The sequence below is a fragment of the Zingiber officinale genome, chromosome 8A, assembly GCF_018446385.1.
Source record: "Zingiber officinale cultivar Zhangliang chromosome 8A, Zo_v1.1, whole genome shotgun sequence".
Classification (NCBI taxonomy): Eukaryota; Viridiplantae; Streptophyta; class Magnoliopsida; order Zingiberales; family Zingiberaceae; genus Zingiber; species Zingiber officinale.
This window is the reverse complement of record NC_056000.1, coordinates 11155127-11174787: the sequence shown is the minus strand read 5'-3', so window position 1 is coordinate 11174787 and position 19661 is coordinate 11155127. Positions and strand designations below refer to the sequence as shown.

The following is a 19661-nucleotide window of genomic DNA, read 5'->3' as shown; positions in this document are numbered from 1 at the left end:
AAAATTTCCTTTTTAACCCTTAAAGGAAAATAAGATAAAAAATTAGATGTGAGAGAAAGATGAATGTGAGAGAAAAATATGATGAAAGAGAATGATGAGAGAGAAAGTATGATAAGAGAGAAAGTGTGATGAGAAAGAATAAAGAGAGAGAAAGTGTGATGAGAGAAAATGAGAAAAGAGAGTGTGATAGGAGAGAGCGTGATGAGAGAAGATGAGAGAAAATATGATGTGAGAGAAAGTATGATGAGAGAGGATGAAGAGAGAAAATGTAATGAGAAAAAATAAAGAGAGAGAGTGTGATGAGAAAGATTGAGGAGAGAGAAGGTATGGTGAGAGAGAAAGTATGATGAGAGAGAAAGTGTGATGGGAAAAAAAAGAACAGTGAGTGTGATGGGAGAGATTGAGAAGAGAGAAAGTATGATGAGGGAGAAAGTATGATGAGAGAGAAAGTGTGTTGAGGAAAAAAGGAGGGAGTGTGACAAGAGAGATTGAGGAGAGAGAAAGTATGATGAGAAAAAAAAGAAAGAGAGTGTGATGGAAGAGATTGAGGAGAGAGAAAGTATGATGAGAGAGAAAGTGTAATGAGAAAAAAGAGGAAAGAGAGTGTGATAGGAGAGATTAAGGAGAGAGGAAGTGTGTGATAAAATGATGAGAGAGAACAAGGAGAGAGAAGTGATATGAAAGAAAAAATAAATATATATATTTTGATATTTGATATTAAGGGAGAAAATTTTAGTTTTAGGTCAAGGATATTTTTGGAATAAAGGAATATTTTGATTGATGAAAATAGGGTAATGACTCATTGAAGGGGAGATACATGGGAATGAGTTATTACCCAATTTCAAGCATTCATTCCCTTATTTGTATTCCTATTCCTATAATCCAAACATTAACAATGGCAATCAATGATTCCCATTCTCATTCCCCACTCCTATTCCCCTAAACCAAACACCCCCTTAGTTCTTAGTAGAATGTTAGTGTATTGCTCCGGTGTATGCTTTTGATGAGAATATATGTGGTCTTCTTTGTTTTATTTCCTTTTTGGAGTTGCTGATTCAGATTCTGTGTAGGCTTCTGACTGCTGAAGTTGCGTGGCCTCTTCCAGCAATTATATATGTGGGGATTATTCTTTCCACTTTGGGTGCAGCACTTCAGAGTTTGACAGGTGCACCACGCTTGCTTGCTGCAATTGCAAACGATGACATTCTTCCTGTTCTCAAGTATTTCAAAGTTACAGAAGGAGGAGAACCTCATCTAGCAACTCTCTTTACAGCCTTAATTTGTATTGGTTGTGTCATAATCGGGAACTTAGATCTAATCACACCTACTATTACTATGTTCTTCCTTCTATGTTATGCTGGTGTTAATCTGTCTTGCTTTCTTCTGGACCTACTTGATGCTCCTAGCTGGCGTCCTAGATGGAAGTTTCATCATTGGAGCCTTTCACTTCTTGGAGCATCGCTTTGTATTGGTATGTTAATATTTTCTGATTTAGGTGCATTCTAGAGTTCAGACCTTTCCTTTTTTGATAAGAAAAGCTATATGATATGAATTAATACCACCTGGTATAAGATTTTCACATTTCTAGTTAGTATATTAACAATTTTTCTGTTGTTGCTGCTTCTATTAATGGAATGCTAACAAAACGCTGATCCCTTGGAGTTGGAGCTTATGGTGTGTTTGATATATAGGACATGCAGGGAATAATATTTTGTTCAATAAATATGTTTCCTCCTAAAAGTTCTTTATTTATCCAGTTATCATGTTCCTTATCTCCTGGTCATTCACGGTGGTGTCTCTGGCACTTGCTGGTCTCATATATTATTATGTGAGCATAAAGGGGAAGGCAGGAGATTGGGGGGATGGGTTCAAGAGTGCCTATTTTCAACTGGCTTTGCGTAGTCTTCGATCTTTAGGAGGTATGTTTGTCTTTGATTCCTCCTTATGATGATTTGAAGACCGTATAAAAACAAGGAAATGACTTCTCATTGCACCAGAAACTGTGAAATATTGTGTATGTATACTAGTATGAGGCTTTTGATATTAAATTAATGCTGCAGATTTGTTGGGTCACCAAATAAATTATAAACTGAAGCATTGTAGGTTTTTTTTTGTGTGACTTTGCTAGTGTTTAACTGGAACTGAACATGTTTAAAGATATAATATATGCTCTAATCTGAGCAAGGCATTTCATGTCGTAACTTGAATGATCCTTCCAGGGTTTTGCATCATTTTACATTTCATCCTTGAATCCTGTGTCAAAATACCAACTTCTCTAGTACCAACTAATCCTCCTGTCCTCTCAAGCATTCCTATTTCAGACTTCCTCACAGGCTCACACCCAGAGAAACCAAAGAAAGGCTCTGCAAGGGATTGAGTTCTTCTTATAGAGGAGAGGAAGGGATGCTGGGTGCTCATTGGCCCCATCATCACATGCTCTTCAGTCCTCTTGATAAGAGAGAATCTTCTTTACAACGCACACCTTTCGCTTTATAGCTAATGGTTGTCCTTCTAATAAAAAGGAATCTACTTTACCGCATATTCTTTCATAGGTTAGGGTTTAGTGAGCTGAGTCATTTGATTCCTTGCGGGTCCACCACTTCCGCAAAGTTATTCTTACAGTCGAAAGGAAGACATCCTATGTATGGCGTCGTGTAGGAGATTAGCAGTAGTTTCCAGTTGTCTGTCTACCTGTTCTGTAGTCCGATACCAATCAGACCATCAGTTGCCAGAGACACTTCTTTTCTGACACTCTTGTCGTTTCAAGGAGTGGAGCAGCCTAAGCTTCTGCAAGGCATTTGCCGCTTGGATTGCCACCTGTTGTTGTATTTCATGGAGTTGTTGGCCAGCCTTGTTGCTTTCTTCCACTTATATAGGGAATTGTCGGTGAAGGAGTTGCGATAGTGTTCAACGAGTTGGAGAGGGTTGCAAGTGCTTGTATCATCTGTACTTGGGCCTCTCTGTTAGGCTTCTCTTGTAGCTCCTGCAGGGCTGGTGCCACCAACTCTAGATCTTCGAGAATTTTCTCCGGCCATTCTGAAATAATAAGACAATTTATTAGTCTAGATAAGGCATCCGCCAATTGATTGTCCTTTCCCTCAATATGCTCAAAAGAGATTGGAATGTCGGTTCCAATTATATAATCTGTGAAAGCCATCCATCTAACCCTTGATGGTTTATTATTGGATGATTTCCCAAAGAAACTGATAATTGTCTGGCAATTAGTTCTAATAATTAATTCTTTTTTGTCTAAATAATAAATCTTTAGGGCCCCTAAGGAGTTCATCACGACATGTATTTCTGCATATATTGTTGATTTTATTGGGGAGAATTTGTCACTCGCATAGGCGCAGACTCTTTCTGTGGTTCTCGAGTCATACCTGCTTTTCTTCCATTTACAGATTCCTCTCCATCCTTCCATACAACCATCTACTTCTAGGATGATGAAGCAATCTTGGGGTGGGATTTCAAAATCTGGTAAATGTTTAACTATGCCCTTAATCTTTTGAACTAGGGCCCAGTCCTGTGAGTTCATCCTCTTATCGCCGGTAGGACTAACCTTTGCATATAGAGGATTTAATAGCTTGCCAAGGTTCGGGATATAATTTCTAGCATAATTGAGAAGTCCCAACCACGAACGCATCCCATGTTTTGTTATGAGCTCCTTTTCTTCAAAGTTAGAAATTATCTTGATGATGTGTGGTTGAAGTTTAAGCTTCTGGTATCCAATAATGGCTCCAAGAAATTCAATTTCTGGGATGGCTATCTTCATTTTAGTTGGATTAAGAATGAGCCCATGTTTTTGAACAATATCAAGCATTATTTGTAGATGTTCTGCATGTTCCTGCTCATTTTGGGAGAATACTAGTATATCATCAATATATATTGGTATGAAATTCGTAGTACCTTTAAAACAAGCATCCATCTTTCTTTGAAAAATTGTCGGGGCATTCTTTAGGCCAAAAGACACTACTAGCCATTCATAAAGGTCATCTGGTACCCAAAAGGCCGTCCATTCAATTGATTCAGGATGCATTACTACTTGCTGAAAGTCACTCTTCAAGTCAAATTTAGAGTATATTTTGCTGGTACTAACCTTTTTAAGAATCGTATTGATTCCTGGGGTCTTTATTGGTGAGGTCATTGAGTCTTCTATAATTGAACACCATCCTTTCTTTGCCCTTGACCTCCTTGCCCGTCTTATGATCAATAGTTGTTGCGGAATTAATTATAATTGCCGTAGTTTGGTGCCTAATTTTACGTGGTCGGATAACTCCTAATTCTAGTAAGGCAGTTACATGTCTAGTAAATGCTTCTTTTTGTTGAGGAGTTAAATGCTTTAGCGGTTGATCTTCGATAATAAAATCAAGATTTTTTATATCAAGATGACATAAGACTTGATTTTTTGACCAGTGGAGAAGGGGCTTATCCCCAATGTAACCTTGATTTTAAAGCTCCTCTAATAAAGGTTTGAATTGTTCTTTGAATCTTTGCGACGTTTGTTTTGAAGAAGAATAATATATCATTTCTTTGATTTGTATGTACTCTTCTTCTCCTAAAGTCAGTTCTTCAATTGCTGCAGTACGGTATTGATAGTGGTTAAGTTTTTATAGAATGTTACTGTAGGATCGTTGGGCCGGCTAGGAGGGGGTTGTTGGATATCCTGCTAACACAAAAAGAAAACAAACCCTCCTCGAACTCTTTAGACTAACACTTGCATAATTAAGTTAAGCAGATAAATCAAAAGCATAAAGAAAAACGAGGCACAAAAGATTTACTTGGTTACAACCGATGTGGTTGTTAATCCAAGGAAGATTAAGCTCAATAAACTCCTTCGGGCGGAGAAGTCTCGTACAGCGTTGAAGTGCAGAAAACAGAAGCTTAGACTAAAAGAGAGTGTGCAAGCACTGGATTTACAATCAGTGAGTTCTATCTAAGCTTTTGGACCAAGGCTATATTTATAGTCTTGGTCCGGGCGCCTGGAAGAGTTCCGGGCGCCCTGGGGGGGATAAATTTTATCCCCCAACGGTCGGATCGAGTCAAAACTCGATCCTGTTGAAAAGTCGATTCCGGGCGCCCGGAAGGGTTCCGGGCGCCCCGATCGGTTCCGGGCGCCCGGAATGGTTCCGGGCGCCCGGAGCCCTAAGGTCAACATAAGTTGACTTTTCGACTCCGGTTCAGCTCGTCTCGATCCAGCTCATCTCGGTCCGGGTCTGTTTGCTCCGGCTCCGTTTGCTTGGGTGATCTCGGCCTTCCGGAATAGGGCTCACCCGAACCCATGTTCCGGCCTTCTCGAGCGTGCTTCCCTCCGGCTTCTCGTCCCTCGGAATTGCCGCGTGTTCCTTCTCGTCCACCAGCGTACTCATCCGCAGTCTTCGTCCCTCAGTCGTACCCCGTGCCGACCTTCGCGCTAGCTGCGTCTCTTGCTCCCCGAGCAATCTTCCGCTTCGGCTTTCGTCCCTCGGAACCACCGCGCGCGCTTCCTTCTCGTCCGCCGGTGTACTCTTCCGCAGCACCTCGTCCCTCGGACGTACCGCATGCCGTCCTTCTCGCTAGCTGCGTCTTCCGCTCGAGTACCTGTGCTCCTAAGCTCCTGCACACTTAGACACAAGGTTAAATACAACGCAGGATCTAACTTGACTTGTTGATCACACCAAAACAACCTTGGGGTTCCAACAGTTACCACATTTCCTTCTATTCAGACGCCTCCATTCATTGCCCTGATAAAGTTGCAGCCTATTATCATCTGGATATTATCTCTAAAACCATAGGGAAACTATACGTATAGGAGATTCTGAAAATATTTTCGCCAATAAGCATTTTTCCTTGCTTTAATTTCAATCTTGCTGACTGTTGAGAATTAATGCCGCTGAAATGAACTATAAATGTATTTCCTCCTGGGCTTATTTTGGAACAGATTTCTAATCTACACAACAAGTTGTTGTCCCTGTGTCTAAAATAGCCTTCAGCGAGAATTTAGGAATTCCTGGAATTTCTATGTCAATGGTTAGGTTATATAACATATTTTTCACCAACATGGGTCCTCTTTCTCCATGGGTTGCTATTATTTTGCTTGTGGATTCTGCAAATAACATATTAGCAGCTTCTGTGATATAGTCTTCTACGGGCTCCTTTCTTTTGCCGAGGGAGTAAAATTCTTCACTAAGTTCCTTTTCTGGCAGTAATTCTTCATACTTGGTTTTATTATAACTAACTTCCTTTTGGAGTCTGTCAATTTCTCCTTTGTACCATGATATATAATACTATTGTTCATGGATTAGATTTTGAGGGAAAAATGGAGCAGGTGCAGCTGTTACCTTTTTATTAAAGTAGTAGGATCCGCATAGATTGCATGAAGTAATTAAGCATTTTGGGCAGTGAAACCTTGCCCTTTGTATGGTACAGTTGGTTAGCTGTGGTGGATAAATATCTTCGTTGTGGTGCCAATCATGAAGACAGTTTTGTTGAAGTTCCATTACCTTTACTTGCGGACGATATCCTCCATCAATCTGCCCAAGCATTAAAACTATTTCATTAGAAAAATGAAGGGTTTGGCTTGACCTGCTCAATTCCTCCTGGTCATCTTCCCCTTCTGAGATGCTAAAAATGACATCGCTTTGGGCTTCTCTTTCTTGGACAGAGAGGATGTCATATTCTTCTGGAATGTCCAATTGTTCAAAGATAGCTACTCTTTTGATGTTTCTTTTCTCATTTGGGCATTCCCTAACAAAGTGTTCTTCTTGCCCACATAAATAACATTTGCACTTTTTGTTCTTTACAAGATGCTTTCTTTTCTCAATTCTAGCATGAGACTCGTGGGGTTTACCTTTATATGTTTTTGATCTTCTGATACCATACTTCTTTTGTTGACTCTTGTAATATCTCTGACTACAAAAAGATAAATTTCTAAGGGAGCATTTGAAGACTGCATCTTTACATTCTTACTCGAGGAACTTATAGGTGGAAATACTCCTATTGTGAGGCCTGGGTATTTTTCATCAAATGCCCTTTTAATTCTATTCTCAAGGTCGCCAGGCATCTTAAGCCAGAATTTTTCAGAAAGTTCTGGCCCAGTAAATAATCTGCCTGTTTTTGTTGCTAGGGGGTCCCATCATAGCCTCCTGTGGTGGATTATAGGGTGAAATTACAGTACTAGTAGAGTATACTTGTTGTTGTTCAAGTGTTGGTTGATTTTCTATTAGTTTCCTCAGACATGGATACTCCATTTCAAAGCCTGTGGCAATTAACTGGGAGGAAAAAGGTGACGATGACGAAGATCCATTCCCACCTCCTTCTGTTGCGAATGGGTTTATCTAGTCGTCATCAGAGTCATAAGAATCCTGGCTTAAGGTGCCTGGCATCAAAAACATGCAGATTTCCATCTACTTCAATATATGAATGATTATATGAGGCTGACATAAAAAACAGACAGATTATTTACTGGGCCAGACGTTTCTGAAAAATTTTAGCTTAAGATGCCTGGTGACCTTGGGAATTGAATTAAAAGGGCATTTGATGGAAAATACCCAGGCCTCACAATAGGAGTATTTCCAAGGGTTCTATTTGCCTATAAGTTCCTAGAGCAAGAATGTAAAGATACAGCCTTCAAACGCTCTCTCAAAAATTTATCTTTTTGTAGTCAGAGATATTACAAGGGTCGACAAAAGAAGTATGGTATCAGAAGATCAAAAACATATAAAGGTAAACCCCACGAGTCTCATGCTAGAATTGAGAAAAGAAAGCATCTTGTAAAGAACAAAAAGTGCAAATGTTATTTATGTGGGCAAGAAGAACACTTTGTTAGGGAATGCCCAAATGAGAAAAAAAACATCAAAAGAGTAGCTATCTTTGAACAATTGGACATTCTAGAAGAATATGACATCCTCTCTGTCCAAGAACGAGAAGCCCAAAGCGATGCCATTTTTAGCATCTCAGAAGGGGAAGATAACCAGGAGGAATTGTGCAGGTCAAGCCAAACCCTTCATTTTTCTAATGAAATAGTTTTAATGCTTGGGCAGATTGATGGAGGATATCGTCCGCAAGTAAAGGTAATGGAACTTCAACAAAACTGTCTTCATGATTGGCACCACAACGAAGATATTTATCCACCACAGCTAACCAACTGTACCATACAAAGGGCAAGGTTTCACTGCCCAAAATGCTTAATTACTTCATGCAATCTATGCGGATCCTACTACTTTAATAAAAAGGTAACAGCTGCACCTGCTCCATTTTTCCCTCAAAATCTAATCCATGAACAATAGTATTATATATCATGGTACAAAGGAGAAATTGACAGACTCCAAAAGGAAGTTAGTTATAATAAAACCAAGTATGAAGAATTACTGCCAGAAAAGGAACTTAGTGAAGAATTTTACTCCCTCGGCAAAAGAAAGGAGCCCGTAGAAGACTATATCACAGAAGCTGCTAATATGTTATTTGCAGAATCCACAAGTAAAATAATAGCAACCCATGGAGAAAGAGTACCCATGTTGGTGAAAAATATGTTATATAACCTAACCGTTGATATAGAAATTCCTGGAATTCCTAAATTCTCGCTGAAGGCTATTTTAGACAAAGGGACAACAACTTATTGTGTAGATCAGAAATCTGTTCCAAAATAAGCCCTGGAGGAAATACATTTATAGTTCATTTCAGCGGCGTTAATTGTCAACAGTCAGCAAGATTGAAATTAAAGCAAGGAAAAATGCTTATTGGTGAAAATATTTTCAGAATCCCCTATACGTATAGTTTTCCTATGGTTTTAGAGATAATATCCAGATGATAATAGGCTGCAACTTTATCAGGGCAATGAATGGAGGTGTTTGAATAGAAGGAAATGTGGTAACATTCTATAAAAACTTAACCACTATCAATACTTTACCCATTGCAATTGCAGCAATTGAAGAACTGGATTTAGGAGAAGAAGAGTACATACAAATCAAAGAAATGATATATTATTCTTCTTCAGAACAAACGTCGCTAAGATTCAAAGAACAATTCAAACCTTTATTAGAGGAGCTTAAAAATCAAGGTTACATTGGGGATAAGCCCCTTCTCCACTGGTCAAAAAATCAAGTCTTATGTCATCTTGATATCAAAAATCTTGATTTTATTATCGAAGATCAACCGCTAAAGCATTTTAACTCCTCAACAAAAGGAAGCATTTACTAGATATGTAACTGCCTTACTAGAATTAGGAGTTATCCAACCAAGTAAAAGCAAGCTCCGAACTACGACAATTATAGTTAATTTCGGAACAACTGTTGATCCTAAGACGGTCAAGGGCAAAGAAAGGATGGTGTTCAATTATAGAAGACTCAATGACCTCACCAATAAAGACCCCAGGAAATCAATACGATTCTTAAAAAGGTTAGTACTTGCAAAATATACTTTAAATTTGATTTGAAGAGTGACTTTCATCAAGTAGCAATGCATCCTGAATCAATTGAATGGACGGGGTACCAGATGACCTTTATGAATGGCTAGTAATGTCTTTTGGCCTAAAGAATGCGCCGACAATTTTTTAAAGAAAGATGGATGCTTGTTTTAAAGGTACTACGAATTTCATACCAGTATATATTGATGATATACTAGTATTCTCCCAAAATGAGCAGGAACATGCAAAACATCTACAAATAATGCTTGATATTGTTCAAAAACATGGGCTCATTCTTAGTCCAACTAAAATGAAGATAGCCGTTCCAGAAATTGAATTTCTTGGAGCCATTATTGGAAACCAGAAGATTAAACTTCAACCACACATCATCAAGATAATTTTTAACTTTGAAGAAAAGGAGCTCATGACAAAACATGAGATGCGTTCGTGGTTGGGACTTCTCAATTATGTTAGAAATTATATCCCGAACCTTGGCAAGCTATTAGGTCCTCTATATGCAAAGATTAGGATGAACTCACAGGACTAGGCCCTAGTTAAAAAGATTAAGGGCTTAGTTAAAAATTTACCAGATTTTGAAATCCCACCCCAAGATTGCTTCATCATCCTAGAAGTAGATGGTTGTATGGAAGGATGGGCAGGAATCTGTAAATGGAAGAAAAGCAGGTATGACTCAAGAACCACAGAAAGAGTCTGCGCCTATGCGAGTGGCAAATTCTCCCCAATAAAATCAACAATAGATGCAGAAATACATGCCGTGATGAACTCCTTAGAGTCCCTAAAGATTTATTATTTAGACAAAAAAGAGTTAATTATTACAACTGATTGCTAGACAATTATCAGTTTCTTCGAGAAATCTTCCAATAATAAACCATCAAGGGTTAGATGGATGACTTTCACATATTATATAACTAGAACCGGCATTCTAATCTCTTTTGAGCATATTGAGGGAAAAGACAATCAATTGGCAGATGTCTTATCTAGACTAATAAATTGTCTTATTATTTCAGAATGGCCGGAGAAAATTCTCAAAGATCTAGAGTTGGTGGCACCAACCCTGCAGGAGCTACAAGAGAAGCCCGACAGAGAGGCCCAAGTTCAGATGATACAAGCCCTTGCAACCCTCTCCAACTCGTTAAACACTCTCAGCAACTCCTTCACCCGATAATTCCCTATATCAGTGGAAGAAAGCAACAAGGCTGACCAACGACTCCATGAAATACAACAACAGATGCCAATCCAAGTGGCAAATGCCCTGCAGCAGCTAGTTGCTCCACTCCTTGAAATGACAGGAGTGTCAGAAAAGAAGTGCCTCTGGCAACTGGTGGTCCGATTGGTATCCAGCTACAGAATAGGTAGACAGCCAGCCTAATCTCCTACACGACACCATACAGAGGATGTCTTCCTTTCGACTGTAAGAATAACTTTGCGGAAGTGGTGGACCCACAAGGAATCAAATGACTCAGCTCACTAAACCCTAACCTATGAAAGAATATGCGGTAAAGTAGATTCCTTCTTATCAGAAGGACAACCACTAGCTGTAAAGCGAAAGGTGTGCGTTGTAAAGAAGATTCTGTCTTATCAAGAGGACTGAAAAGTATGTAATGATGGGGCCCAATGAGCTCCCAGCATCTCTTCCTCTCCTGAAAAACATGCTGAAAGTCATCCAAAAAAATACTAAAATAGGACTTATTTTGTACTTGGACTCTAGCCAGGATTATTCTGTCCAATATGTTATTGAGCCCAACATGAAGTACACAGAAAAACTACGCCTACAAAAAAATTTAAGAGTTTGTTGGACAAGGAGCCAGTCTAGAGCCCTTTTAATGAAAATCACCCCAAATTCACAGTTATTTAAGTTGTGCGGTTATCTCTGTCAAGTACAACATCTGTACCCAAGTGCTCAAATTACCATTACACATGTATAATTATCAATAGATTTTAAATACTGGGTTCCAAATTAAATTCCAAGTGTAAACCATTATCTGGGACTCGGGGAGCAAAGTGGGATTTGACATCTGATTAGGATACCCATGTCAACGGAGTTAATGAAGGGTATAATTGTGAACTCAATTCAATTTCTAATTGTAGTGCACGTGTAAAGTTTTAATAGAACATAGGACTGATGTAATAATTGTTTGCCAAGTAGGCAGGCCATCTCAGATAATTAAGTGAGCTTTGACAATTGGTTCTATAGATTTTAAAATTGAAAGTCCAGGGCACATAAACACCTGTAGGTTTAGGTTATTGCATAAGATATAACTTTATATCCTCTGAAATGCCTATACTATGGGTGATTTTAATTATAAATTAACTTATAAAAGATCTCTTATTGTGTTTGTTATTTTGCTCCCTCCAGCAAACCAGGTACACCCTAAAAACTGGTACCCTATTCCTCTCATCTTCTGCCGGCCATGGGGAAAGCTTCCAGAAAATGTTCCCTGTCATCCCAAGCTTGCAGATTTTGCTAATTGCATGAAGAAGAAGGGTCGTGGGATGTCAATCTTTCTGTCAATTATTGATGGTGACTATCATGAACTGGCTGAGGATGCCAAGACTGCTTGCCGTGAGCTGAGCACTTACATAGACTACAAGCGCTGCGAAGGAGTAGCTGAGATAATAGTTGCTCCAACTATGTCTGATGGTTTCCGTGGTGTTATTCAGACTATGGGACTTGGCAACCTTAAGCCTAATATTGTGGTTATGCGGTATCCTGAGATTTGGCGTCGGGAAAATCTCACAGAGATTCCATCTACATTTGTCAGCATTATCAATGACTGCATCATTGCCAACAAGGCAGTCGTGATTGTCAAAGGCCTTGATGAATGGCCTGGTGAGTATCAGAAACAATATGGGACAATTGATCTCTACTGGATCGTGAAGGATGGGGGTCTTATGCTTCTGTTATCTCAGCTGCTTCTTACAAAAGAGAGCTTTGAGAGCTGCAAGATTCAGGTCTTCTGTATTGCAGAAGAGGACACAGAGGCCGAGGAGCTGAAGGCTGATGTTAAAAAGTTCCTTTATGACCTCCGCTTGCAGGCTGAGGTGATTGTGATAACAATGAAGTCATGGGAGGCCCAAATTGAAGGAGGGGTTCAGCAGGATGATTCAATGGAAGCATTCACTAGTGCACAACGCCGAATTGCTGCCTACCTAGCTGAAATGAAGGAAACAGCCAGAAAACAAGGAACGCCATTGATGGCCAGTGGAAAGCAGGTGGTGGTAAACGAGCAACAGGTGGACAAGTTCCTTTACACCACCTTGAAGTTGAATTCAACCATACTGAGGTACTCAAGGATGGCAGCAGTTGTGCTTGTCAGCCTCCCACCACCACCGTTGAACCACCCGTCCTACTTCTATATGGAGTACATGGATCTCTTAGTTGAGAATGTGCCAAGGATGCTGATAGTTAGGGGATACAGGAGAGATGTTGTTACCCTCTTTACATAGATTTACTTAATTTACACTTCACACTTCGTTACTGGTCACATGACCTTGCAACTAAAAATATCAGTTCTTGCAAGGTTGTCCTTGTGTTTCAGAAATTCATAGTCATTCTGTTATTCCTTCATTGAACCTGATGTAAACTGCAGTGTGTTTTCAGTAAATCATTCAGTCATGTACAACTGCCAGCTTGATTTTGCACATTCTGGTAGAAAAAGAATGTTTGCAATTTTGCAAACTCTGAAACGTTATGATATTTTCATAGCTTTGGAAAAATAATCGCCCGGTGGACTGCGAGCAGATCACCCAGTCTCGGCTGAGGCGAGGGCCACGTTGACTGTGGACGGAAGGAAAGTCATCTCCTGGTTGACAGCCCAAATAAAATTTGGAAACGGTGACATTCTTTTAAAAAACACTTCTAAAATTAGTTATTTTTAATCGAACATAAAAGGCAGCTGCAGATGAGCAGAAGTAATCGATGGCTTCTCAAGCAGATACTAAACTTATCGAACATCAGCAAAGACAACTCCCAATGTCAACAAAACAGCCAAGTAAAACAAAGATCCAAATTCCTTGTAAGCTTTCGGTGAAAACAATTTGTTATCAGACAACGAAATATCCAACGTGCTAAAAGTATTTGTAGTTTTGATTTTCTCTCGATCTATACTTCAAAATGAACATATTTGGGATTTAGATTTTTTAAATAATAATAATAATTTGTTCTTTGCCAATTAAAACATAATAATTTAGTTTTTTTTTTGCTTGATTTGTTTTTAAAGTACAATTGAAATTTAATGCCGTTTGGATCATTCAATAGGAATCAAAACCTCGATATATCTTTTGGAACAATATATATATACACACACGTGCCTCCCCATGTGAGAAGTGTCCACGCTTGTCGCCGAAGATATCAATCCTCTCTCTATAAATATAGTCGCTCGGACCTGTGTAGATTGTACAAAGATGTACCGATATAAAAAAAGGTAAGGATGTACCAAAATATATATATATTCCCGGCTTACACATATGCAATCACGCAATCAGTTTTGAGTTGTAAGTGGCCAGCCAATTTTAACCTATAATTCATAATATTTACTGATTATCTTTATCTATTCTTTTTATCATCAACCACGAATCCCTATATCACATTGAATTAAAAAAAACAAATTATACACCTAATGATATCATTCAAAGCTGAATAAAGAGCTGGTCCCCAAGCCTTCAAGACCCATTTTCTTTAAAAAAAATTCTATACATACACTGTTTAAGACTACTAAGACTACATGATGACGACTACATAATGTTGCTATTTACATTCCCACAATTTGCTACAAGAAATAGATTACTGTCTATGAAAGTACAATTTGACTACGCTTCATTCAGATTCCTACTGAGAATCATTTAAGTTACCTTCTTGGATCGGACTCCAACTCCAGTATCCAATATCTACCATACAGATGGATGGATACAATTCGGGTATCCATCGACTTTGCTCCAAGCCAACACTTATTCAAGATTGGCGAGAAGACAAGAAACTTTACAGACATCGCAATAAAGAGCAAGTCATGCTCTTTCGCTAAAGCTTCCTCCATTGAAGCAACTTAGAGACTTACAACAACCTGCACTCAAAACCCATCAGTCATTTTATGGTTCTAACATCAGAAAGATCACTGTAGCAGTGGAAGACAAGTAGTAGCTCGACACAAAGAGGAAGCTTCCATTCAGAGTAGATATTGACCATGATATATGGAAAACAAGAAATATCCATCAATATATTCTAGATTTTCTAACATTGAAAGTCATCAGATATCCAAGTAGAAAATGATATTGATGCTCTCATTTGGTGCCAAAAATGTCAGCCTAAACCAATTGGCAATTATTTGGAGTCAACTACAAGAATCATATACAACGCTTCGCTTGTATGAAATACTTTATCATTAGCAACATTAGATTTTGTAAATCAGTTTTAAATTATGTAGAGTAAGACAATGGTAAAGTTGTTGCCATGTGACTAAAAGGTCACGGGTTCGAATCCTAAAAATAACCTCTTGCAAAAAGCAGAGTAAGACTGCGTACAATGGATCCTTCCCCGGAACTCTGTATGACGGGAGCTTCGTGCACCGAGCTGCCCTTTTTAGAGTAAGATTTTTTTTTTGGATCCGCCTTTTACACTTTTTAACTTCAATTGATTTAATTTATCTGTGCAGAGTAATTAAGCACCTTTAAAGTGCCATAATATTAGAGCCAAACTCCAAAATAAAACCAAGAATCCACCACGGTTTCTTTTGTAACATATGCCTTGGAAGCTTAATTTATCAATTCTAGATGCATGGATCCCGGACTCCAAAGTTAAACAGGTATAAATCTGAAGGGGATTAGAAGCACCGTTCAATTTTTTTCTCTAGTAATTCAACCATGGGCTGGAAAAAGGACTAAAAACAAAACAATTATATGAAAGTAAAAGAATGAGTGACTTGGACATCCATGAAATAAACTGCTCTCCAAGAGAAAAACCGATAAGAGACTTCTCAACATATAATATTAGGTGGAATTACCTCTAGAATGCAAAGATGATAGCTTGCAAGGCAAGAATGCATGCCAATAGTATGGCAGTACTGCTGTTCTTAGTCCTGCTGCAATCTGAGACTGAGGGTATCTTTCAGATATATGTAATTAGCTTGGTCAGTCCAAAATAGCAACAATAGCCTTAAGGTAGATGTGTAATGTATACCTCAAGATGTTATGAAGAAACTCAATTCAAACTGTCGTTTGATCAGGACTGCTACCTCGAACAAACTGTGGTGACCGGGCAGGAACTGCAATGTGCGGTGGAGGGACTTGTACTGTCAGTCCTGAAAAATCCAACAAATGTATGGTGCAAATAATGAGAAAAGGAATGCAACAAAAACAAAAATCAGTGATATTTTATTCTCACCTTTAAGTTTGATATAAACTTGTTAACAAGCTCAGAAAAATTTAAAAAGGAAAGTCCATGTATGATTACAACTCCCAGATCTCAGATATTTTAAGTCTAAGACATGCAACAAAGTGTATTCAGGTCTCAGATGCTTCAGTGGCTCATGCATTGAGATAAAATAAAAGCCAATCCATTAATATCATGTTGCTGTCTTTCTGTTTTTTAGGACAATAGTCTTGTTGCCTGACGAAAAAAAGAGGATACAAAAAGGGAAAAAAATCTTTGGGAGAAAATATACCAGCTGGATAGGGTGATTGAATCATAGATCTTGGTCCACCCAGCATTCCATTGACATGTTGTCCACCGCCCAATTGCCCAACTGGATGAGCTGGTAGTGCATACCCTTGAACTGCTGTGTAACCATGCCCAGCAGGGATGGGCTGTCCAAATTGATCAAGAGGGTAGACAGCTGTGTTTACAGCTCCAGGATAACCATAAACTTGAACGTAATGTTGCCCTGTATAAGAATTGTATAAATTCTGCAAAGAAAGATATCAGAACTCACAAAGATGGTTGCAGAATTCCCCAAACAGAACCTAATCTACAAACAATTGAGATGATTTGGGATCAGAACCTGTGGATAGGTGTACTCCGGTCCATACAGATTGTAACTGTCAAAGAAAACCAACAAATCCTTTGAATGTTCAACCTATGAAAATTATTTTAATATGGATAAAACTTATTCTGGGTCATCACGAATCATAAGATATCTTTGGAGTTTCAAGAAACATTAATTTTATGTTGAGTTTATGAAGAGCAAAAACAAAAATTAATTTTTAACTAGTCCATCATAGAAGGTGCAAATCGCAAACAGCATTTACTTTAATGCCATAAATTAAATCTTATATTAGAGGATATCCATAATCCCATAAACTCACCTGTATGCGAGTCAAAGGCTAATCATTTATAATTCCTGTCAACACCTAAGTTTTATAACAAATTATAATACTAGGAATTAAATCATAGCAATTATTCTGCATCACTTACCTAGACTAGAACCAGCAGGATATACTTTAGGGGATTTGATATGTTTGCTAAAACATATAATGATATTTGCAGCTCCAATTTATATAGAACTGCACACGCAGAATTTTAGAAACATTTTCCAATGTTGGAATGGAAACCTACAACATCAATGATCTTGTCACCAGTTAACCACAAAAGGATCTCAAAGACACAATCAGGAACCCTGTAGATTGATTGAATATCACGAATTACCACTCATGAAACACAGGAAACACACTCTCTAGTCTCTAATGCTGAGTCTGATAACATACATATGGATATTGTTAACACAGTAAAAAGTGTTTCTATTTTTTTCCACTGAATCATTGGTGTTTGATTTCAACTGAACTACCTCAACCATCACCAAACAGATTCTAACAGCCAACAATATATGCATTTACATTCCTGATTTCTATTAAGGCTACTCATAAGTAGGAGAAGTAAAGTTAGGATATCAAACAAATAATGATTCAAACAAACAGAGAGTATTAACTTTTTTTTTCAGCTCCGCTAAAAATATTAGTTCAGTGATCATGGTGCTTATCCATCAACGAAATCAGGCTATAGAAAGTAGCCTAGTAGCACAGGAAATCAACTTAAGCATAAGATATCAAGTTATCAAGCCACATATAAGTATTTTGTTTCTTAATAAAAACATGGTCACTGTTCTGAAATGATCCATAAGATCTACTAACCTATATGGTGGGTATGATAATCCTTCTTGGTAGCTGAATGGTACTGATTGTTGTTGATGAGCAGGGCTTCCAACATATGGCCCTCGCTGAACTGGCGCAACTCCATAGTAGATGCCTGACCTTGGGTACACTATAAAGTAATCAAACAAATAAATCAACATTCAAGTGTAGCATTCCATGCATAGAATGGCTATAGAAGAATAGGAGGAAATGTAAAGAATGAATGATAAACTTTACATTCGATAAGTCATGAGACACCAGATTGAGAAGGAAAATCTTTTTCCTCCAGAGAAGACAATGAAAACTTTCAAAATGCGAGAATAATAACAAAATTATAGGGAATTTACCACCAAGGGATGGGAAAGGTCGTGGCCGACCAAGTGAAGCCAAGTTACAGTTCGCCCGTCTGCCATCGATGACTGGGGTAGGGTCTGCACAGGCTCCTCTCGCAGATTCAGGGTCTCGGAAAGTCACCTATACCTCCATAAAAATCAGAAACACCGAACATAATTTTGCACTTGCCCTAACAGAAATCACAATTCACGTAGCAAAATTTGTTCTTCCGACAAACTGAAGTGCAAGGATTGGCAATACTCACGAAACCATAACCCTTCGACCTCCCGGTGTTCTTGTCAGTGATGACGACGGCCTCGAGGATCTCGCCGAATTGCTGAAAATGGCGGCGCAACCCCTCGCTCCTCGTCTCCCATGCGAGACCCCCGACGAAGACCTTCGTGTACGTGGTATCCCCGAAAGGGGAGTTGAAGAAGTGGAACCCGGAGCTGGAGCTCGATGCCGATCCGGAGGCCGAGCCAGGGCCCGGATGATGGAAAGACATCTCGTGATCCCCCTCCCCTAAAACAAAAAGGCAAAATTCACAAGAAAAATCAAGCAAATAGACGGAACAACCGGATCAGCCGCCCAACCCTAGCTAGGGCTTGTAAAAACCCTAGCTTTATGGGTTCGGGGCGGAGACCGGGCTTGGGCGCGACTGAGGAGTCTTGTTCTCAAAGATTTCGAGGAAACAAACAGAGAGATCGAATGGACGAATCGAAGACGAAGGATCGGTCCATCGAAATCGGATCAAGGTGTAGAAAAAAACCAAAAGGATCGTGAACAGCATGATAACAAATTAGCCCATAGAAGTTTGTCAAAATGATTACTTGGACTTTGAGTTTTAAAAGATAATTAATTAAATCTTCAGCATTATCCATAAACAATTCCTCTGTATTGATTGTGGATGACGAATCCAGTAGAAAGAGGGAACTATAAAAAAAATTATAATTTGATAGCTTTAAAAAAAATCAATAAAAACAAACTATTTAATAACGCTCTTGTTATTAATTATTATCTTACTATATCACTAAAAATCTAAATCTTTATTAACTAACTGACTAACTTTCTATCTTTACTAAGTAACTAAGTGACCATCTCTCAATGAATGACTGAAGTATAAAATTAGATTATATTCATATCATTTTTTAACATTGAAAATAATTTCAAATTTTATTAATAATTTTCACGTACACATTAATAATTGGGTGTAATGTAATCAAATTTGTCATGTAATATAATGTAATCTTGATTACATCAATACATTTGATACTGTAATATATATAATCTTTAATTATAAGGATGATTACATTATTTTATTTGGTGTTTATTATTTTTTATAAGGAATGTAATTTGTATTATTATAAAATAATAAAAATATCTTGCGATTTCTACCGGCGGCCATTGCACCTCTGTCGGAGCTTGCGGTAGCCACCGGTAACCGCCGGCCGTCGCCGTAGGCAACCAAGGCAACCGTCGGTCGTTGCCGCAGGCAACCGCCGGTCGTCGCCGCAGGCAACCATCGACCGTTGCCAGGGGTGACGACGGCGGTCGGCGGGCCGCGGCGAACTAGGGGTATATTCGGTATTCAAATTTTGGTTAAACAATGACCTCATAATGTAATCGAATTACATAGTATTTACTTTTTAATCCGGATTACAAAACTTCACTACTTTTGTAATCAAAATTACATTATATTACAAGTTTAAAAGTAAATCAAATAAAATAATCAACCTTGTAATGTAATCCTGATTACATTACAAGACACATTACACCCTATCAAACGCTAAGAGATTTAGAATTCAAGACT

The 19661-nt window shown here is 38.5% G+C and overlaps 2 protein-coding genes across 7 annotated transcripts in view; one reads left to right on the top strand and one right to left on the bottom strand.

The window, feature by feature from the left end:
• LOC122012416 (cation-chloride cotransporter 1-like) overlaps positions 1-13029 on the top strand; it is a 31665-nt gene extending 18636 nt beyond the window's left edge. For 3 of the 4 annotated variants that reach the window (XM_042568934.1, XM_042568933.1, XM_042568936.1), the window contains 3 exons: positions 1071-1471; positions 1758-1919; positions 11757-13029. In XM_042568934.1, the coding sequence (XP_042424868.1) occupies positions 1071-1471; positions 1758-1919; positions 11757-12847 (1654 nt within the window). In that variant the 3' untranslated portion in view covers positions 12848-13029. The remainder of the gene's footprint in view (positions 1-1070; positions 1472-1757; positions 1920-11756) is intronic. The other variant, XM_042568935.1, reaches the window with a different exon arrangement.
• A 1019-nt stretch (positions 13030-14048) lies between these two features.
• Positions 14049-18646, bottom strand: LOC122012414 (RNA-binding protein 24-B-like). 3 transcript variants are annotated; one of them, XM_042568930.1, is made up of 8 exons: positions 18117-18646; positions 17866-17992; positions 17519-17648; positions 16393-16429; positions 16057-16297; positions 15573-15693; positions 15397-15497; positions 14049-14460 (listed from the first exon to the last, which is right to left on the bottom strand). In XM_042568930.1, the coding sequence occupies exons 1-6, from the start codon at positions 18354-18356 to the stop codon at positions 15599-15601; spliced, it is 870 nt and encodes a 289-aa protein (XP_042424864.1). In that variant the 5' UTR covers positions 18357-18646; the 3' UTR covers positions 14049-14460; positions 15397-15497; positions 15573-15598. The 3 variants fall into 3 exon arrangements, with proteins under 3 accessions (XP_042424864.1, XP_042424865.1, XP_042424866.1); XM_042568931.1 differs by having other exon boundaries at positions 15397-15487; XM_042568932.1 differs by having other exon boundaries at positions 15397-15481.
• Positions 18647-19661: the final 1015 nt, after the last annotated feature.